Here is a 23,279-nt window from a genome sequence, read left to right on the forward strand (position 1 = left end):
AGGAAAACACTAATCTAAGCCATCCCCCAGAGCATATTCAAAATTAATACTAAGTAGAGAAGGGCAAGTCAATTACTAGAACCACCATGTAGAAACAAACAAGTATACGCTGATGAATTCAAGATAACAAAACCCTTTTTAAGCAAGAGAGCTTGTCAAAGGAAAAAAAAAACTCCCCTGTTATCTAGGAAGAGAAGAACCAAGGTGTGAGATAAATACTTGGGTGTGTTATCTTATGCTTTCCAACATACATGAGTTAAAACACCTTGTAAAACACAAATGTTTGTTGAAAAAGATTTGATAAAACTCAACCAAGCCTTGCAACAGTCCAAGCTACTTTTGTATGTGGCAAAACTTTCAATTAACGTCAGTGTGCGCGTGCATGCGTGCGTGCAAAATCCACCTTCATTGATAAGTCTCTAAATTGGGAACAAGAACACACCTTTTATCAATTTTCAACACATTAATGTGTAGCATGGTTTATAGAGCCACGTAATTAGCATCTCTAAAGTTTGAGCGTTTCTAGATACATATTTAATTAGGCTTGCAGATGCAGTATCACAATACTTCTCTTAATGGCACCTAAAAAATTATCCAACTAAGATGGCATCGAAGTTCTTTCTTAAATCCTTTGAATATGAGCATTTTGATAAGCATGATAAGCTTATGAATTATAAATCAGTGTCATGATAGCCTTTCAAGTTGGCTATGTACAATTTTCCAATGGCTAGCAAAGGTCGAACTGGTGAAGTACATAGCTCTAGTACTTGAAAAAATACAGCCCAAGCACCTGCATAGTGCATATAAGGCAAATAACTGGTGCACCTGTCGCCGTGCAAGAGACTGATAACTTTCCATCACATGACCACTCCCTTCCTAACCTTGGCTTAAGAGGGTCTATAGACAGTTCAGAAGGGCAAGCTTAGGAGTTATACTATCCCTTCTCTCTATATAAAAACATGTAAGGGTTGTGTTGTTTCAAATTGGTTTTCATATGCTCCATTTTCTTATTATACATACCCAAAATATAAGACTCGGTCCAGCTACAATTTTCTGGTGATACATGCGATCATGACGTTGATATGGCACCATATGAAGCATAGGCTCTGATAATTTCCTCATAAACAGTAATCCCCTTGCAGAACACTCCAGCATTTAAAAACTGGAAAATGAAAACCATCGGTTAGTATGAATCACAACATGTTTTCTCTCTCAGAATCTTTCTAAGAAAATGGATTGGCATAAAGTTTTCCACAAATACTTTGAAAACCTTAGAATTTGACAAATTAAAGGTTTTGTCAGATATTTAGGAAAATTTGCACAAATCCTCCAAGATTTGTAGGTTTTTCACCATCTAAATAATCTTTTATTTAAAGGTAAAATTCACTTTTTAACGGTGGGATTACATTAAACCTAGGATTTTTGGAGCACTAAGTTCGTCGGATAGATCTTTGAGGTCTCTTGGGATTGTTCCTACAACGTTAAAACTTATGTGCTCTTCTTCTAAGAATATTATATTGTTGTTGCCTGGACACATGCTGCAGTGAGCTTTTTATCTCATTACAAGTTTCAATCAGTCAAGAGGCAACATTCTTCCTTTTTGGCCCTCAACAGATCCAAACATGCGCAACATTTATAAATTTTCACTTTGCCCTTGTAACTTTACTTTCATGCTTTCTATGTACTATTTATCACTCTACAACCCAGTCTACCTATAGATGAGTGGGTGTCATCGCCCTCCCAATTTACAGCACTTCATCAAGCTCGACATGAGATGCCCGCATTAACAACTTGAACGTCACTCTTAAACCTAGTACAAGCTACCTATAGACGAGTGGGCTGCTACATCATTGTGCCCCCGATGTACAGTACTTCATCGAATTCAACATGAGAACCAACAACTAAATGTGTAAACACCTTACTATTTAGTGAAGACTGAAAAGCAAAAAACAAAGATAAAACACCATGCAAAAATCAGAAACTTTTGAACCGAGAAAGAGTAACCTCATTAGCACTATGCTGCCGAATCGGCGTATTGGAAATGGGTGAAAACCCATATGTCGGAATCCCTGCAATCCGCAAAAGTCGGCCATCGGTGGTTGATTGCCTCGTTTCTACATCAGCAAGTTTTCCACCTGTCTTGATCACTGCATCAACCAGTAGACCCCACCATGGACTCGAATCATCTACTGGGGTACGGCCACTTTTTGGCGTCTTTGCAATAAACTGCAAGAGTCATCAAACAGAGATAAGTGTCAGAACCCAAGATCTGACGCAGGATTAGGAATTGCTCATTAAATGTCTCTCCAACCTTGTAGCTCATGTTCCTAGATTGAGGTGCCCATTGCTCTGCTATGAGGGTCTCCAATACTTGCGTATTAGTACCGGGGTGAACTCTAATATCTAAGCCTGCTTCGGCTTCTGAAGGTTGCACATTCATAACATAACCCTGCAATTCTCAGGTCATAAACAATACATCCTCTTACACAATAGTGGAGGAGCAATTGATAGAGATTTCATTTATGGAAGCAAATTAAGACTAATTATCAGGAGGTGCTTACAGAGGAAGTGACACTTCCAGCCTTAAGGTAAACTGCATTGATCGAGGTCACTTCACCTTCCTCAGCTAGCCCTGCCTTCACAAGGTCAAACTGCGCATCTCTAAACGTCTTGATGGCCTCTAAGCTAATCATCAAATTTTCTAGAGCACTGTCATCATAAAGTCTGGATCCATGACCTGGCTGGCCCATAGCCTTTATCTCTAACCACCAAGGTGACCTATCTGCATTAGACACTCTGTATGCTTCTGCCTCTGAGGTAAGGCCTTCGTCTATGGCCACACCCACATTTAATGACTCAAAAAAGGTTGAGTCGATAAGTTTGGCAAACCCATCACCTCCTCCAACTTCTTCATCTGGCACAAATGAAATGTGGACCGTCCTTACAGGCTTGAAACCTTTACGTTTGAGATTTCTGATAGCCTCTAGGTACTGAATTCCGATGCATTTGGTATCTTGAGCCCCTCGGGCATAAATATCACCATTCTCCTCCATTACTGCTTCAAAAGGATCATGACTCCATTCCTCTTTCTGCCAATGAAAACCACAAAAAACAGTCAGACTGGCTTGAAAGGAAAATGGCAGGCAAATGAAATGTGTAATATTTCATAAAGAAGATATGCATGGGTGTTTAACTGCATGAAGGGATGAGAAAAGGGGACCAGAGTGATGAGAAGATAATTATGTGAAACGGATGTAATTAATAAGAAAATTATTTGAGAATAATTGGCTTTCTAAAGGAAGCCTTAGAGATGTGTTGGGTTAGGCATACTTTCAATGTTTTCCGTGATGATTGAGACTTACCTTAAATGCTATTTTGATTTTAAAGTATTAAATGGATATTTTTATTTCACCTTTCATTTCACTTTCTCACATGGCTCGACTTCTCTTGCATTCTATTCTTTTAGAATGATAAAGTGAAGCTTCACCTTGCATAATTCTAGTAAGTTGTACACACACACACACACATACATACATATATGTATAATATGTTAATGAGTTCTTTTTATTATATATGTAAATTTATTTATTTATTTATTTATACACACACACACACACACACACACACACACACACATATATATATATGTATATATATATGAGCAAACCATGGTAAAGAGAAGAAAAATCGGTGCAATGATGTCAAAACTTAGTTTAAAAATCCTACAAATTTCAAAAAGAAATTCTAGTATTTTTGGTTTGCTTCTTTGAGAGGAGGACACTCGATTGCTTAATAAAAGAGACATTTTCGAACACTGCTTCACCTTATATAATTCTAGTTAAACTCAAACTTAATGATTTTATCACTTTCTTATTGTTTTAGAAAGCCATCGTGACCCTTTCACTTGTTTTCACATGGTATCAAAGCACATTGGTAGCGCTTGACTTGCATTTTGAACCAAATTCAGCTCTCATTCTCTTTGGAAACTGGAATTCAATACCTCCAACCTCGCATTGGAAAGCAGGAATCGGCCAAAGGCCAGCTCAACTCAATGAGCAAGCAAAGTATGATAAGAGGGCAAGAATAGCTCTCCATTTACCTGGACCCTCACAAGTAGTAAATGTAGCAGTCAACCTCTAGAGACAGAAGTTACATGGGCATGAAAGAACTGCTGCTGTACAATGGTCCAAACAATAGTGTAATTTCTATTTGCAATCTTGATATCAGAAGGGTCGCACAACCACCGGTCAATGAATGCAAAATTCAGTTGGAAAAAGCTACTCTCAGCAGTGCGCAGAGAGAGAGAGAGAGAGAGAGAGAGAGAGAGAGAGAGATTTAATAAAATCTTCAAGAGGCTCAAGTCGGCCTATGAGACAAAACAATGTATATTTTTGTGTTTCCTTTGGGTATCCAAAAAAAAGAACAGGATTGCTAAAAGTAAACCTGCTACAGAAAAAAATAAAATAGGCTGACATGGGGGTGTGTGCACGTTTCTACGAGGGATGGGGCGGATGGATCTCTCATTCTAATGGACGTGGAACTATATGCAGAGTACAACCATGATATGCCAAGAACAAGCTAACTCCATCCAGTACCAAACTGGGGTGTAGTATCCCATGCATAAGTGGGTAGAGAGTGAACAATCCCCGAAGCATGGCAGTGCGGTCAGAGAAGGCCCGCTCCATCTCCCCCTGTCTAGTTTCTTCATGTTGTGGTTGGATCTCCTAGTGGCCTTGTGATGTACTCTCTAGACATGGTACCCTGGTGCTTTGGGGCATCTACGGACTCAGTTTTGCTTGACGTAGAGTGACCCCTCCCCGCCGGATGGATGACTCATCTAAACACTTAAATGTGCAACTGAAAGACTTGAAATATCACACTTGCACTTAATAGACAACACCAGCAGCGAATTCTGCTCCAGAGAGTATTCGCCCTCAAGTTGAGCGCCCCTATCGGTATTTTTTTATCATCAATCAAGAAACTTTTATAATTGTGCGAGGACGCATTCTCGAATTCTGTGTTCACAACACCTCGTATTTAAAGGCTCTTGGCCAAAATGAAACTCTAAAACATAGTAAGAGGGAATTGTCACGATTGTGACTTGCTACACTCTTCTTGATTCATTACAGATGCAGATGCAAAGTGTGACCAACCCGGGAGGACTCTGTTCTCGAACGGTCACAACCCTTTGCCCAAAAGTCATACCTCTTCACCAACAGCCACACTCCTTCGACAACCAGTCATGTCCCTTCGACCAATGGTTGCGGCTCTTCATCGAATGGATGTGTCCATTCGCATAAAGACATGTCTATTCGCCTAAAAGATGTGTCTCTTCGTGAAGGGTCATACCTTTTCATATGTACCTGTTCGTCTCCTATATAAGGAGCCCTTGTATCACACTTTCAATCAATCAAACACAGAGTCTTCTAAGTCTTGTTTCTGAGTTCAGTTCAAGTTTCTTAAGTCTTAATCATGAGTTTAAGTACTTAATTAAGAATTAGCACCTAGAATCCTTACAGTGGTATCAGAGCAAATTTTTTTCCCCGGACCCGAAGGTTGTGAGCCTCTCACCCTCGCATCTACCCTCTCCCCCCCTTCCCACAGTTGCATGGAAGAAGAAGAACAATGGAATACACACAGCCCAGCATGATGTACCCGAAACCTTCTCTTCTAAATAAATAAGTAAAGCAAGAGCAGGAGATGTGTGTTGAGGCATACCGGCTGCAATTCCTGGAGTATACCTCTATATCAAGTGGTGCCTCTTCGCGTAGACGGGTTGCACCTTTTACCATGAAGAGTCGCACCCCCCCTTGCGGTATCCAGCCTTGGCATGTGCACATGGCATGTCTCTTCACCCGGCACCCCTTGCGCTGCAGCCCACGGTGGCATCTTTACGGCAAATAACTCTACGCAAGGCAAGGCAGCAACGTAACGTTTTTATTATACTCAGCCAGCGCTTCAGTTTTTAAGTGGCCACCCATTAAGTTATTAAAGGGTTTGGCCGGCCACCCAATAACTGCAAGTGGGCACCCTTTTGGTACAAAAATTTAAAACTCCATCGCAATGAGGAACTAGCGTGAAAAGATTGTTGCTGAATGCTCTTCTGCAAACTTCCAACGCTGCAAATTCTGGCCGTCACCTGGTGCGCATACGATGGCTGACAACGGATTGCCTACACTTCCTCTCTATATTTCATACATAGACAAGGTCCCTAAAGAAATCTTGCCGGAAAATCCTCCTCCTGTTCACGAAGTGATCGTCATTCCACATACCCCGGAACCAGAACCCGCACACAAACCGGAAGTGATTATCATTCCGGATTCCCCATCTTCAGAACCCCCACCTGTTCCAAAAGAGATACCGGTTCCCGAACCCATTTCGACAGTCGCACCTGCTCCTGTTCCTACACTACAGCCAGCAGTTTTGCCGCAGAATTATCTAGTGTATGTTACCCATTGCCACGCCTCTCGATTACAGGTCTGGGTGGTGTGGCACATATTTGTTACGTGCGAAACTCTTCATTTGCCACATTTCGAGCACATTCTGGGACGGTACCCTCACTTGGCCTATTCTCTGACGGAGTGCCGAGTGGATACAGTGAACGATATCATCTCACAGCGGCCTCTAGTTCACGTTCACAGCGAGTTGCAGCTTCCGGATTATACACCTTTGACCCTAGACGACACACCTCCTATCAACGAGGTGGAAGATATACAGGATTTGGACCTTGAAGCAGATTTCTTGGAGAAGTTCGACGCAGCATCATCAACAGCTTCGCCTCTTTACGGCACCCACACCTCTCCAGCCTCTCCAAGATATTCCCTCTGAGCTGTCAGAATGTCAGGCAGGGAGTGCTCCTGTTCCACTTGACGATCCGATAGCCATCCTCAGAAAGCAGACGTCCGTCCTCCAACAGACCCTTTCCACCGGTCTTGCATCCCGTTTGGATGTCTTACAGGCATTTTCTTCTTCGAGGACACAGCCAGCTACACATTCGGTTTCCTTTGTAGCAAAGTCAGTTCCTGAGCAAGTCGAGTCTCCAAAACCAGAGGTAGACAATCTAGAATTAAAGTACCTTTTTAAAGTAATAAACATAGCACAGAAAAAGAAAATTGATGCAAAGTTGCCCGAGCCATATAACGGTCGCCACGATAAGCGCGTGCTGGACCATTGGCTTTTCAAGATGGATGTTTATTTCGCAAACACCGATCTCATTGAAAGTAAGAAGGTTGCTTTGGAAAGTTACCTGCTAAAGGATACTGCATTCCTTTGGTGGCGTCGACGAGTTAAAGATGGAAAGATCACCACTACATGGGACAAATTCCGACGCGTCCTTTGCAAGGCTTTTGAGCCTGCAAATGCAGATTTTCACGGTCGGTCTTCTCTCCGCCGCCTGAGCCAAACTGGTTCCTCGGCCACGTACATCTCGGAGTTTCAGAAACTAACTCTTGAGATAGAGACTCTCACTTGATGTCCATAAATTTAACCCTGCCTGTCACGATTGTGACCAATACATCTACTACTCCTAGTTGCAGATGCGCGAAGAGCCATGCCAAGAAGGACCCCTACGCTTGGATGGTCACACCCCTTCGCCCAAAAGACGTGTCTCTTCGCCAAAAGCCACACTCCTTCGACGATTGGTCACACCCCTTCGCTCCACGGATGCGACTCTTCGCCCAACGGTTGCAGCTCTTCGCCGAAAGGATGTGTCTTTACGTCTAAAGTCATGTCTCTTCACCACGAGATGTGTCTTTTCATTTGTGTCTCTTCATCTCCTATATAAGGAACCCTTGTATCACACTTTCAATCAATCAAACACAAAGTCTTCTGAGTCTTGTCTCTGAGTTCAGTTCAAGTTTCTGAAGTCTTAATCATGAGTTTAAGTACTTAATAAAGGATTAGTACCTAGAATCCTCACAGTGGTATCAGAGCAAATTTTTTTCCCGGGACCCGAACGTTGTGAGCCTCTCACCCTCGCTGCTACCCTCTCCCCCCTCCTTTTCTCGGAGTTGTATGGAAGCAGAAGAAAGGTGGTACACGCACACATATGCGAGTATGAGGTAACTTGATATTTTTTTCCAATTCTATATAAAAGACAAAAGAGAGATGTGTATGTGTGTGGCATACCCGGAAACCTTCGTACCTTGCGTATCCTTTCATCGGATAGCACCCCTTCGTACCCGTGTGCTCGCACCCTTTCATGTGAAAGGCCATTGACCTGGTAGAAGGTTACCCCTTGCTCGTACCTCTTCCCAAGGCGATGTGCCCCTTCACATGCAGCCATTGCTGCCCCTGCTGTGTATCTCTCTCCCTCGCACCGTTTCCTTCACAGGGGTGCTGAACTGAATTTGCCTCTTTTGTTGTGGCCCTTCAGCGGAAGTGTTGCATCCCTTCCCCAAGAGTCGTCCCTCCTTACCAAGCGCTAGCTGCTCGCACCTTTTCATCCAAGGTCGCCCCTTTTTCTCCATGCGCTGGCTTGAAACGCCGCCAAGCTGCTCGTTAATTTTTCTCTTCGCTGGCTGTTTTGGTGACTTTTACTTTTCGCTGGTTTTCTTACGTCAAATAATCCCATCAGCCCATATACGATTTGGGTTAAAATTTAAAAGCCATTCAATTTGCTACTCCAAGTGTGAACAGTTCCAAAGCGTAAGATATTTAACAACAACAAAGAAACTCCAGCGAATGGCACTCTTTCACGATCTGCAGCATAAGCGTTCTCAGCCAGCTGCGCTCCTTCATTCCTCCAGCGCTGAACTTTCTGGAAGACTCCCTTTGTGTGCAACATGGTTGACGACGGATTTCTTGCACCCGTTCTATGCATCTCGTCTTACATCGCATAAAGGAATTTGAAGATCAACCTGTTGTTGCAGCCAACCTGATTATGCCAGATGCCTCTAAAAAGTCTTTGAATAATGCAATGACATGGGATTTAGCAGTCAAAGCAAAAAGGTTTCGCAAGAAGTAAAGGTTCCAGACAAAGGTTTTCGATAACTCAAAGACTGAAGATTTTCGAAGATTCAATGCTTTTCCAGAGTTCTATCAACATCAGAAGTCATTTCTTTGACACGGGCTCTCATTTTAAATGGGAGGGAATGTCACGATTGTGACTATGTTAACAGCAATACATCTACTGCTAGTTGCAGATACGCGAAGTGCCATGCCAAGGAGGACCCCTGAGCTTGGATGTTCACACCCCTTCGCCCAAAAGACGTGTCTCTTCGCCAAAAGCCACACTCCTTCGACCATTGGTCACACCCCTTCGCTCTACGGGTGCGACTCTTCACCCAACGGTTGCAACTCTTCGCCGAAAGGATGTGTCTTGACTCTTTACGTCTAAAGTCATGTCTCTTCACCAGGAGATGTGTCTTTTCATTTGTGTCTCTTCATCTCCTATATAAGGAGCCCTTGTATCACACTTTCAATCAATCAAACACAGAGTCTTCTGAGTCTTGTTTCTAGTTCAGTTTAAGTTTCTAAGTCTTAATCATGAGTTTAAGTACTTAATAAAGGATTAGTACCTAGAATCCTCACACTGCCACACTGGATGTTGCAATCGCTTATGTCGAGCATCTCGGCGATAATCGGCGCCCATTCAGAAGTTTCCTTCCTGGCGATCGAGCTTCCAATTCTGCAGGCTCTTTAGAACGTAATCATCAAGGACAAGGTGGTCAGAACCAGCATTCTTTCTCAAGACCTCAGTCTTCGAGACAATACTCTGCGGGACAAAATTCTTTTCGACCCCAATCTTCTAGACAAGCAGCCACTTCCACAGCCTCATCTTCTGCAAATAATCCGAATCGACAACACAATCGTCCCAATCATAGAAGGAATGGTCTTCGTGATTTTCGGCAGGATACTTCTTCTGGCAACAAGCCTCTTCATCGGCTCCTTCAACCTCTGTCACAAAGTGATGACGTGTCTGTCCGAGAGCCGAAACCCTAACTGCTGCTGAAAACCCTGATTCTGGAAACCCTAACCCTAACCCTAGGGCAACAGGCTGAAATCCCAGAAATGCACTGATATGATGACGTGGCCTGTTTCCGTAAATTGCGGTGCAAAAGCAGGGCTGCGGTAGATTTTTGCTTTTTCTCTACGCAAGTATGAGAGAGAGAGAGAGAGAGAGAGAGAGAGAGAGAGAGAGAGAGAGAGAGAGAGAAAATACTTTGCTTTATTTTTACAACTCGAGAGAGCTTGAGAGAGAGAAGAGCTTTTGCTTTATTTTTAAGCTTTTGGGGCTCTGCTTTTGGCAACCCTTGTAAACTTTAAATAAGTGGTTTGGGCTCCCACTCTGCAGAGCATCTGGACGTAGAGTCTGAGAGTGAAACCCAAACCACTCTCTTGTACTTTGAACTGATTAATACATCAAGAAATACTGAAAGGGGTGCCAGTCTTTGGGGCCAATATCTCTAGGCACGGAACTCCGCCGGGCCAATGCAAATCTATTGTCAAATATGAACTGTGAACTGTTTTGAAGTGGTTATTTGGTGCTGTTGTGATTGATTCTTGACTTGGAGTGTCCAAGTCTGTTACAGTGGTATCAGAGCATGGCCGATTTCTCTTCTACAGGAAATCCGATCCCCAATTCTTTTTTTCCGCGGCACCTATGGCTTCACGCAAGGATCAGTCAACTCCCTCTGCATCCGGAGATGCGGGCAGGGATCACAATGAAGATTCCGACAGAGTATGGCCTGCCTCGGCCTACTCAGGCGGAGCAACGAGAGATAAAGCGTCGTCAATTGATCAGCGATGCAACAAAGATGATGCTCAATTTTGCGAAGAACCTGAAATTGACAAAATATATGAGCGAGACTCTTTTCAGGAAGTGCACGAGTAGTGGCAGAAAACCACACCACCACCCCGGAAACCCGCTCTCAAGAAACCTTCTGCTCACAAGCAATATTCAGAGAAGGAATTAGAAGAGGTGGTTGATGCACGGATTGCTCAGCTTTTTGACGCGCAGAACAAAGCCAAAAAGCACGGGAAAAAGCAGAAGAAAGGCACTGACTTCCCGGGCTATTTGGGTCGTCAGACGACAGTTGACAAAGCAAAGAAACAGAAGAAGCGTGTTCGGTTTGAAGGAGTACCCAGTTCTTCTTCTCTTTTGACAGTTCTTCTAGCTCTTCATATTCGAGTGAAGAAGACAGAAAAGGCAAAAAGAGAAGCAAGAAACAACGCTTCGAAAAGGGCAAGAAAAAGGCAAAGAAGTCTAAATCTCGCCCAGTGAGTGACAATTCTACAGAGAACTCGTCTACAAATAGTTCACTCCGATGACGGCAACTTTTATGCGAACAAGAAGAATTTTTATAAAGCCAACCAGTATGACTTTCTGGAAGATAAAATCAAGAAAGTCCGAGAGTTTAAGGAAGGTGGACAGTCGATCAAATTTGACACTTTTTCAGGATACAAAGATGCTTCGAAGGCTTTGTCTTTTATACAGCAGTTTGACATCCTTTCGCGGGAGGACGCTACTCAGAGCACTCCAAGATTCGGAGAGCTGCCTCTTATTTTCAGGGGAATGCTCGAACTTGGTGGTCCACGCTTCTTTTAAACAAGACTGCGCAGTTAAATGGCTGAAATTTAATTTCTTCTTGGTTGACTCAAGAGTATGAAGACGATATACGAGCTGCTTGGAACCATCTTCGGATGACCAAGAGAGATACAGTGGATACTTTTGGCAAGAGATTCTGGAGCTCTTTTCTACCCGCCTCTTCATTCAAAAAGATCTCGATCAGAGAACAGATTGAGCGGTTTACCTTGGGTCTACCTACAGAGATCCGAGATCACTGCTTGGAACAGAAGTCAGCTTCTATTCAGGAGTTGATGAGTCATGCGAAACGGGGCTTTGCCATTCACTTTGGCAGTCTGACCTACCCCACCGATGAGGTCATGACACAACGAGCCGAACAAACTTCAGCGAATGAAAGTAGAAAGAGAAAGAGCAACCCAGAAAAGAAGGATGCACGACCCAAGCTTACTCCTGAGGAGAGAGCTCGCTTCATCAGCGAGGGGAAGTGCTTTGAATGCGGGGAACATGGACATATCTCTGCGAAGTGCCCTAATAAGGCACCGAATGAACAAGATAAAGAAAGGCCAGAGAGTTCTAAAGCAACTGAAAGACGTGACGGAAAAGGCAGATAAAAAGCAGAACTAGTACCACATGGCGTGGGACCTGAACCGAATCAAATGAATGAAACTACAAACTTTGCCGCCTTTTTGGGGCAAAGTGAATGATCAAGAAGCTCTTTTGAAGGAGCCAAGGCCAACTTCTTTTCACTTGGAATAGGCGGCTCGATTTGGAATTATGCCCGACAGGCTGAGGCCACAGGCGGAGGTAGTTCGACCGGCACTCGGACGTGATGCTACCATTACACCGAGCATTGGCAAACTTCGTTTGCAATGACAGGGGTGCAGGGCACGCGAGTGACGTTCTACTCGGAATCCCTTGGTACCACAAGAACTACGCCGTGGTTGACTACCGAGCCGAGAAAGCGACTTTGACAAATGAAGGGCTCAGAGATTGTACTTGATGAACTTCAGTTTCTTTACTTTTTTTTTTTGGGAGAGAACTGAACGATGGATAAAGGTCGAATATGTTTTGACCTGAACAAAAGAACGCCAAGATTTTTTTCTCCACACTCATGCCGATTGCTTTTTAGAGGGCCTGAAGATCATACCATTGATCTGATACCTGGAAGTACACCACCGAACCGGCCACCTTACCGTGTGAGCCGAGCACAGAATAAAGAGATTATGAACCAAGTGAAAGACCTCTTGGAAAAGGGTCTTGTCCAGCCTAGTACTTCACCGTATTGCTCTCCAGTGTTGTTGGTTTTGAAGAAAGACGGATCTTGGACAATGTGCATCGCTTATAGAGCTCTCAACAAAATCACCATCAAGAACAGATTCCTAGGATCGATGATATACTCGACCGATTACAGGGATCCTCGTGCTTTAGCAGGATTGATCTGAAGAGTGGATATCATCAGATCAGAACCGCGCCGGGAGACGTCTACAAGACAGCTTTTTGGACGACTTTTGGGATATTTGAGTTTTTGGTGATGCCTTTTGGCTTAACCAATGCTCCTGCAACATTTAACCGGATGATGGACAGGATTTTTCGAGAGTACCGGCTATTTGTTGGCACGTTCTTTGACGATATCATTGTTTTCTCCAAGCATGAGGCAGAACACAGAGATCTCTGCTTCAGGTCTTTCAGGCATTACGAGATCACAAGTTAGTGATTAATGCAAAGAAAAGTGAATTTTTCCTACCAGAGATACACTTTTTGAGACACATTGTCTCAACAGCAGGAGTGCAAATGGATCCGGCCAAGATAGACAATATCCGTGATTGGCCCGATTTGAAGAATGTCCATGAAGTTAGAAGCTTCTTGGGACTGTGTTCGTACTACAGACGGTTCATTCGAAAGTTTGCAAAGGTTGCTTCCCCTTTGCATATCTTGACACAGAAAGGAGTCCCTTTCTCGTGGGGACCCACAAAGGTGACTGCCTTTCAAACATTGAAAGAGAAATTGACTACGAGACCAGTTTTGACTTTGCCGGACTTGCAGTAGTCATTTGAAGTATATTGTGATGCTTGTGGTCGTAGTGTGGGTGCGGTTTTAATGCAAGAAGGCCATGTCATTGCTTACGAGAGCCGATTGTTCTCAAGGCCGGAGATGACAGCACAGATTTATGAGAAAGAGCTTTTCGCCGTTATCGATGCTCTTACCCAGTGGCGGCATTACCTACTCGGAGCGGATTTTACTGTCTTTACAGACCATCAGAGTTTGCGCTACTTCTTGTCACAGAGGCAGCTTTCGGAAAAGCAGATGCGGTGGCCGAACATCTTGTCACAGTTTCACTTCCAGATTGTCCATGTGTAGGGCCAGAAGAATGTGGTTGCAGATGCTTTGTCTCGGAAGCCGTTGGTTCTAGCGCGATACATCAAAGGAGCTTCGAGGATATGGTCGACCGACCAGTATGCCACAAATACAGATTTTGCAGACGTTTTCACACGAATACGGGATGGGGAGACAGTAGCGGGATATTCCATTCGGGATGGCTACATAATGAGAAAAACCATGTTGTGCGTTACACAGCCGTTGAGATAAAAGGTTATACCTGAATGCCACTGTCCACCTTTTACGGGTCACCGCGGCATTGCTACCACCATGAAAGGGGTAGAGAAATACTTCTTTTGGTTGAGACTCAAGAAGGATGTGGAAGAGTTTGTGCGCAATTGCTTAGTATGCCAGAAGGTCAAGTTTGACAGGCATAAAGCACAGGGATTGTTACTGTCTTTACCCATACCCACCCGCCCCTGAGAAAGTATTGCAATGGACTTCATTTTTTATCTCCCGAGAACACAGAGTGGTCACGAAGGTATCTGGACTGTTATTGATAGATTTAGCAAACAGGCTCATTTCATTCCAGTGAAGAAAACAATCAAGCCGGATCACTTAGCGAGACTGTTTGTGCCCAGATCTTCAGATTACATGGCATGCCTGAGACGATTGTCTGCGACAACAGAGACCCCAGATTTACGAGTTTGTTTTGGAAGGCAATTTGGGAGAACATTGGCACGCGGTTGCAGTTCTCGTCATCATTCCACCCGTAGACTGCTGACGGGCAATCTGAGATTGCCAATTCAGTGGTTCTAGATTTATTGAAGTCTTATATCTCAGATTAGAAGACTCAATGGGAAAAGTACTTATCTTTGTTGGAATTTGCCTACAATAACACAATACACTCTTCGATGGGGAACGCGCCATTTGAGATAACAGACGGTGCTGCGAAGGTTCCACCCTTCCTAAGCACGAAAGATAAGATTTTTGAAGCGGATGAATATACGCGAGACTTAGATACGGCTTTTGCAAAGGTTCGTGAGACTTTGCAGAAATCTCAAGAACGACAGAAAAAGGCAACGGATCGCCATCATCGCGACTTGAAATTGAAGTAGGATGATTGGGTGCTCTTACGTTTTGAGAAGGCACGCCTGAGAAAGAAAAAGAGAAACGAGAGGCTTTTTCCAAAGCTTAGTATACGATACTACGGACCTTTCCAGACCTCTGAAAAGATAAATGATGTCTCCTTCCGACTGAAACTACCTGATACTTGGAGGATTCACAATGCATTTCATGTGAGTCTCTTGAAACCTTTTAAAGGTGACGTGCCTGATGATGGGGAGCCTACTGAGCAACCCGAAGTGGAAGAAAACGAGGAGATCCTTGTTCCTGAACAGATTTGGGCACATAAGGATACAAAGAAAGGTAAAGTCCGAAGGCGGTTCTTGGTTAAGCTCAAGAACTATCCTGCATTAAATGCGAAGTGGATGGAGGAGGAGGACCTAGCAGATACTCCTTGGATTGTGAAATTTTACCTCGATGCTTTTGGTTTAGCATAGTCTACTCCAAATGGAACCCAAAATTCAGCTTGGCCAGAGATCTGGTGCAATGGGATGCACAAGAGAGGAGTCACTCCGCTCCTTTGTCAACAGATGCCTCGATTTTGATACTAAAGTCACTGATGTCTCTTTGAGCTTCAGGGATACTGAGAGCTGACAGTATTCTGCTGGATGACTTTATGAAATGGAATTCCTGATTATGATACTGATTTGTTCTTGACTTCTTTTAAGTGCAGGAACTGATAGACGAAATGACTGCAGCATTTTGGTCTGATTGATCTCGAGTAGACATGGTTGCAATAGGGTTAGTCAATCGGACATCGATGAGGTCCCGATTGGATCTAGATGCGATTGCTAGCTACATTGCTGATAAAGTCGTGTGATGTGACTGTCGATTGGTACATGTGGTAGATGTGTGTTCCTAGTACGTAGGTACTAACAGTTAGTGTCTGCTAAGACGGTTTATGGCCTCTGTCTATTTTGCAGGCGTAATCGAGGGCAATTACAATGCTTTCAAGAGAGGGGTATGTCACGAAGTGATGACGTGTCTGCCCGAAAGCCAAAACCCTAACTGTTGCTAAAAAACCTGATTCTTGAAACCCTAACCCTAAAACCAGCAAAACCCTAACCCTAACCCTAAAACCAGCAAAACCCTAACCCTAACCTGCAAACCCTAAATGCCAAAAAACCCTAATATGCCAAAAACCCTAACCCTAAAACCTACAAACCCTAAAACATGCCAAAAACCCTAACCCTAACCCTAGGACAGCAGGCTAGCAGGCTGAAATCCCGGAAATACGCTGATATGATGACGTGGCTTGTGTTCCGTAAATTGCGGCGCAAAAGCAGGGCTGCGGCAGATTTTTGCTTTTTCTCTACGCAAGTATGAGAAAGAGAGAGAGAGAGAGAGAGAGAGAGAGAGAGAGAGAGAGAGAGAGAGAGAGAGAGAGAGAGAGAGAGAGAATACTTTGCTTTATTTTTACAACTCAAGAGAGCTTGAGAGAGAGAAGAGCTTTTGCTTTATTTTTAAGCTTTTGGGGCTCTGCTTTTGGCAACCCTTGTAAACTTTAAATAAGTGGTTTGGGCTCCCACTCTGCAGAGCATCTGGACGCAAAGTCTGAAAGTGAAACCCGAACCCGAACCACTCTCTTGTACTTTGAACTGATTAATACATAAAGAAATATCGAAAGGGGCGCCAGTCTTTGGGGCCAATATCTCTAGGCACGGAACTCCGCCGGGCCAATGCAAATCTATTGTGAACTGTGAACTGTTTTGAAGTGGTTATTTGGTGTTGTCGTGATTGATTCTTGACTTCGAGTGTCCAAATCTGTTACAACCTCCCACTCCAACCGTCCAGGATTATGCACAATTTGCAATGGACAACACAGATGGTATGAGTGCCCCAAGAAGCCAAACCCTTCAAATCGTTGCTAGAATTCTCACATGGAGACCACAATTTCAGAACCTATCCACAGCCAACCTCCTATCCAAACAAACGCAAGCAAGCAGCACGTTGTGTTCGAGTTTCTATGGTGGTAAGTGCCTAAATGTTAAATGCTCGAAATCATGTCGCTGCTCCAGTGGATCTTTCGAATCAGATTCTCAGCCTCCTTGGCTTTGTTTGCAAGCAGCCAATCAATGTTCTTGTGGATAGTGGGTGTTCAACTAATTTCGTCAGCACATCCTTGATTACTAAACTTCGCCTTCAAACACAACCTAGTGAGGCGGCTTACCAAGTAAAACTTGTTGATGGTTCCTTTCTCGAGTGCAACAAAAGGATTGAAAAGCTGGATTTTCAGAATCAGGATTACCAGGATCAGCTTGGTTTTTCAATTATGCCCTTGTCACATTACGACTTGATCCTTGGCCAATCTTGGTTATTTCAGTACGATCCAATAATCAGTTTCAGAGATCACTCAATTCGACTCTTTCACAAGCAACAGAAAATGGAGCTTTGTGGTCTTTTCAGTATCAAACCCATTATATTGGTCTCTACTTTGCAAGTCAAACGGCTGGTTCGAAAACGTGATTGTGCTACTGCTTTAATCATGTTGCGAGATGTCAAACCCAGTGCAGAAGAAGAAGCTAAATCCTCGTCAAACATTCCTTCTTTGCAACAACCCTTCTTTCAACCCCATCTCGACTTGTTTCCCGACGAACTACCAACAACTTTTCCTCCTCGGCGTCCTGTGGATCATCCCATAGATTTGATCCCCGGCCAACCTCCACCAATTCGAGCCCCTTATCGAGTTTCATACTCAGAATCTCAAGAGATACAGTGGCAGCTAGAAGATTTGCTAGATAAAGGTCATATTCGCCCAAGCAAAAGTCCCTTTGGAGCTCCCGTCTTGTTGGTCAAGAAGAAAGATGGGTCTATGCGTCTTTGCACCGACTATCGTGCTTTGAATAAGTTGACAATCAAAAACAAGTTTCCCTTGCCTCGCATCGACGAGTTATTTGATCAATTATTGGGTGCAAAGATCTACTCCAAAATTGATCTAAAGTCGGGGTATCACCAAATTCGCATTCGCATTGGTGATGAGAACAAGACAGCTTTTCGCACAAAGTATGGTCACAAAGTTGCTTTCCCAACCCTGGAGTATTTTATGGATAAGGGAATTTAGAATTTGTACCTTGTGTAGACTAAGGCTATTTATAAGCATTGATCTAGCACAGTTAGATGGTAGAACTAAATCCTACGGCTCACAATGAATGCACACTTGTGGAAATCCTAAGTGGATTGTATAAAAGAGAGGGCTCCCTCTCACTCGCTCGATGATGGAATGGAATGCTCACAAATATGCATAGGGGAGATGAGCTCCTCCTATGCAGGGCAGATTCAACCCCATGCTCCCTTTATTTTGTCCTTTTTCTGGTCACCCAGAGGGCATTGACAGTTGTACATCGATTTTGTCTCATAGGTCGAGTTCGGCCTCTAGTAGACGTTAATAAAGCTTTCTCTCTCTCTCTCTCTCTCTCTCTCTCTCTCTCTCTCTCTCTCTCTCTCTCTCTCCGCACAGCATCCTCGCTCTAGAGGAGTGTGCAAACACGTATGCAAGATCTTGGCAACCCGGCCACCAACAAAGAGAGAGAGAGAGGGAGCTTGAGGCAATCTTAAGAGAGAGGAGAGAGAAATCATACGCTGCCGTTTTCTGCTTTTTTTTTTTAGAGTTTTTGGAGCACCTCCTATTCCTTGCTTTATTTTAAGTAAGTGGTTGCCCACTTATAGAGTGGACGGCTGGTCACTTATAAAAAAACTTATGAACCTTTAAAAAAACTCAATAAAACCTTGTGAACTAAAAATTGATGCTTAAACAGCACTTCCCAGGCATCCTAGAACGCAACCTCATGCCCAGATGCAATGCAGACATAGATTTCCTCATGGGAAAACATCTGCATTCCCAAAAAACACTTAAAAATATCCGCTTTTTTTTTTTTTTTGAAAAAACTTTCTCCAAACCCATCTTTCATCTTGTGCCTATGTCTTTATGCGTAATCCTTTATCCAGTTTGGATTTCCTACCATACCAATGGAATATTCCTTATCTGATGCTCTCGTCACCCACCATGTGACGCAATGGGAATACCTATTTCCCGATCTCTCCCACCGAACTTATGGAACAACTTCTTCATGATGCTTGATGTCACCCAACATATGACACATCAGAGTTGTCCATTCTTAATGGCTTTTATCAATTCCAGTAGATCTACAAATTCTAGCTTTTACAATTTGAGTGTACACATTTAAATATCCTCATTTCTGTAGATAGAAATTACTCAAAAAAATAAGAAAATAGTTTATTTAGCAGCAAGAGTGGACAAAGACCAAAGACTCAAGGTACAAGCTAGAAAAGTTTTTCAAGAAGACTGGATCATATTTGTATTGCCGTACGACTATACAACATGGGCATTCGTACAACGTAGAAAAACTTCCATGATTCTTCAAGTTGGTCATCCAACTCTTCATCAATCGATCTATTGTTATTTGAATCTCCATTGCCATTGGATTCTTCTCCCCACAAAACTTTAGGTGGGCTGACTTTTCGTTCTTGGTCGGATTCTCTGTCAGAATCGATAGCGTGTGCTGCAAAAAGTCGGACCAGATCCTTGTAGAAGAAGAATCGATTAAATCTTTGATACCATTGTAACCACACAAGTCGTGCTAAGTTAGTACTGAATCTTTGATACCATTGTAACCACGCAAGTCGTGGTTAGTACCTGGAACAAGACCAACCGCAAGGTCTTTTCCTACCTTTGCATCAATTGTGCGGATTCTGAGATTTCACTTCTTACATCATTTTGATCAACACTTAAACTTTCGGACTACCTTTGCAATCTCTATGAGATGGTTATGAATCCTTGCTTTTGAAAAGACTCTACTCAACCTCCAGTACTCATACTTCCCTTCTCTTCAAGCTCTTATTTCTCGCATGGAGCAACTTCAAGACAAGCTTTGTGTTTGTGGCAAGATGATCACTTTGGAGGATACGGCTAATCGACTTTTGACCAAGCTTCCCCCACATTATAACACTCTGTACCAATCCCTTGTGTCCCCGCTCATGCTACCACTCTTCTACCTACTTTACAACAGATTTCTCAGCATATTCAAGATTGAGATTCCCCTCACCAGGCTAACCTATGAGGGTGACACCGCATTAGTAGCTCGAGGTGGACTCGGTAAGGATAAGTAAGGACAACTTGGCACTGGCACCTCATATCACATATACCTAGTGCGAAAGATTGGACAGCTAGATGTTATCCGAGACAGTGTGAGCGACGCAGAGGTGCAGATGGTAATGGTTCTTTTGGATTCATTGATGGCCTATGACAAGCTCAACTTTGGCACTTTCAATTCATCCTCTTCCATGACCGCTTCCTTCTTTTGGTCATTATTTTCAGCTTCTACGTTGACTTGATCACTGCAACCTGCACTATGGTCATCTTTAATTGGTGTTGGGACGCTTTGCCATTCCTTAGCTTAGCACATAATTTGGTTTTCCAAATTTTTGTCACATATGCGGTTTGCACATATATGGTTTTCCACATATGCGGTTTGTACCAAACATTTTGCCCATTTTATTATTTTATTCTCAATTTTGTGAATTTTTTGTGTTAGGTATTTTCAAAGGATTTGCTCAGCCCAAATCTGACTCAGCCAACATCCACTCTCTCAAAAACCTACATCATTTGCCTCTAGAGTGACAACTCAACGTCCACTATCTCAAAACATGTATCGTTTGTCTCTGGCGTTATTGAGTTGTTGGCTCTCTCTCTCTCTCTCTCTCTCTCTCTCTCTCTCTCTCTCTCTCTCTCTTCTCCTGTGTGTGTTCCTCTTCCGCTACACACCCTAACATCATGAACACACATACTGCTAGTCTAGGCTACTAATTAGAGCGGTTGAATGCCCAACTATACCTTGTGCAATCATTTCCGCAAAAGAGTTCTGCAAGTTGGATTCTAGCTCACCTAATGAAACCGTCTAAACATGTGAGTCCTCCAAACAAGCTCAAAATGGTGTCGGTACATAACCCCCTAAGCTTACCTCTTTATGAATCGGCTCAAGGTTGCAATAGCATGTCCGCGTTGTGTGTCAAGCCCCTATGCACAAGACACCCATCTTCCTTCTAATAGCAATCAGAGCTTTGTACGACGGGTCAATGAATGGGTACTTTCGTCTTTGGAAGGATTCAAAGAGAATCTGCCCTTCAACTTGGGAGGATTCCTAAAAAACACAGCAAAATACCTAAAAACAAATAAAAATTACATCAAACTGATCGTCAGTGCTCTCCATAACTACCTCCTTTTACACATGCAAAGATAGTTGCGTGCAACGATTGTAAAGGACAGCAGTTCGGTTGAACGAAAGAATGGGTGTACAAAGCTCGCTCTCTCGCTCTCTCGCTCTCTCTCTCTCACACACACACACACAAGTGGAAAGCTACCTTCACAGGAACAACGTCCATGTGAGAATTGAGGAGGATAGAAGGAAGGGATGGGTCGGAGCCTGACCATGTCAAAAGGGCAATGCCCTTACCAGGAACCAGCTCAACGACACGGGCAGGGTGAATGGAGAGGTTGTGGGCGAGCGAGAGGATGAAATGAACGGCTGGCACATAGTCGGGGGAGGGATGCACTGTAGGGATGCGCAGGTATTGTCGGAAGAGCTCTATGGCGGGCTCCAAGCCTGCGCATGTCTCTACCCACTTCCTACCATCTCCATATTCACTGGAAACGACTGTGGGGCCAGCCATGGCTACCATCAGCACAACAAGCGTCGCCACATGCGCCCCGATTGCCATGGCTAGGTAACAGCTTCTCCTCGCGTGTAAAGGCTAAGCCCAAGCTCTCTACATCGATGAAAGTTGATTGAGTTTGGTCATGCCACTCGCCATCGGCTCAAAAGATAAATGTAATTTAAGATGTGATGACACAAAGGAAGAAACTAACACATACAAACACATATATATATATATATATATATATCTATCTATCTATCTATCTGATTATAGTATATAAGTCTATTCTCTTCTTTTTCTTCCTCTAGGTAAAGAAAGAAGAAATAAAAGATGTTTGTAAGACCCTTCATTTGTTATGTTGATGTTCATATAATCATCAAACACGTTTAAAAGCAAGAACAAAGGCCATGCCACACGCGCTAACTCTGACGTAAAGTCTACAGAGTATAGAGACAAAGTTAACTATACTCAAACTCCCAAAGCTGGTCCTCACAAGGTGTAAGAGTTGAATGATTGCATTCGATTGATCTTCACTAAAATTTCCTTGATGCTATTGAAAATGAGAAACATAGACCCACTTGCCTTTTTGGTGCTCACATCATCACATTGCCCTCTTGACACATTGCTCGCAAGACTCTTTACAATCTTGGATCAGTGTTGCCCATGTGGCATGCAACATATTAAAGCACACTTTGTTGAATAGCTACTACATCGCTACCCTATACACAGGACACCAATAGCAACTACCAATGCTGCAAGACCAGACACCATTCTCACTAGAGTTAGCATGATGCTTGCGATGTTTGTAATCTCCCGTTGGGTAGTTCCATCCCATGATGAGCTTGGACCACACGTGCGAACTCCTGCTCTCCGTCGAGTTAAATTTCATGCTTACGATATTACACCCAAATATCCTCACCATTGACCTCTGGTTGAGCCACAACATAAACGATCACCATTCACTTTAGAGACCTGCTTAAACCGCACTAGCCCACCCCAATATTCCTCACACAGCTCACTACCTTGCTGTCGTTGATGATGGACGTAATCTCCTAAAACCATGATTTTTTTGTGTCCTCTCTCTCTCTCTCTCTCTCTCTCTCTCACACACACACACACACACACACACACACACACACATGATTAGATACCTACAACAAGCCATCATCTATGAAGTGATTAAGACCTTCCACATCCCCTACTAGAATGTCGAGCAACTACATGTCAATCACAGGGCTAGTATATTTAGTCAACTTTGAGAGAGAGAGAGAGAGAGAGAGAGAGAGAGAGAGAGAGAGAGAGAGAGATTAGCTTATAACCACCAGGTATTTTATGGATGTATGTGGTATGGTGATGATCCACTAATGACATATATGCCAAGTGTAGAGCAAGATCCTACCATGAATGATGATGCACTACTTTGAGCTAGATGCATGAATCATGGGCACTGCCAAAAAAGATGTTAGATGTATCTTCTTGCACCCCTAAGTTGATGTAGATCTGTTGTTGATTTGACGACTCCACAATAGACCCGTGTATTCATTCTTGAGATGCTGCTCAAATCACCCATTAATTTAGTAGCTCTTCATTTTCTCAAGACCCCCAAAACTTTATCATCTTTCTTTGGCCATCTTCCTCT

General features: G+C 43.3%; 1 protein-coding gene across 1 annotated transcript; it reads right to left on the reverse strand.

Moving 5' to 3' along the window:
* Positions 1-644: 644 nt before the first annotated feature.
* On the reverse strand, positions 645-21,797 carry LOC147461302 (uncharacterized). The gene is made up of 8 exons (XM_086508879.1): positions 21,347-21,797; positions 2,562-3,089; positions 2,312-2,449; positions 2,005-2,226; positions 1,127-1,162; positions 1,021-1,053; positions 882-897; positions 645-790 (listed from the first exon to the last, which is right to left on the reverse strand). Exons 1-8 carry the CDS (start codon positions 21,701-21,703, stop codon positions 672-674), a joined length of 1,449 nt encoding a protein of 482 aa, XP_086365005.1. The 5' UTR covers positions 21,704-21,797; the 3' UTR covers positions 645-671.
* Between the last annotated feature and the right edge of the window lie 1,482 nt (positions 21,798-23,279).

The sequence above is a fragment of the Adiantum capillus-veneris genome, chromosome 3, assembly GCF_014529385.1.
Source record: "Adiantum capillus-veneris isolate H3 chromosome 3, ASM1452938v2, whole genome shotgun sequence".
Lineage (NCBI taxonomy): Eukaryota > Viridiplantae > Streptophyta > Polypodiopsida > Polypodiales > Pteridaceae > Adiantum > Adiantum capillus-veneris.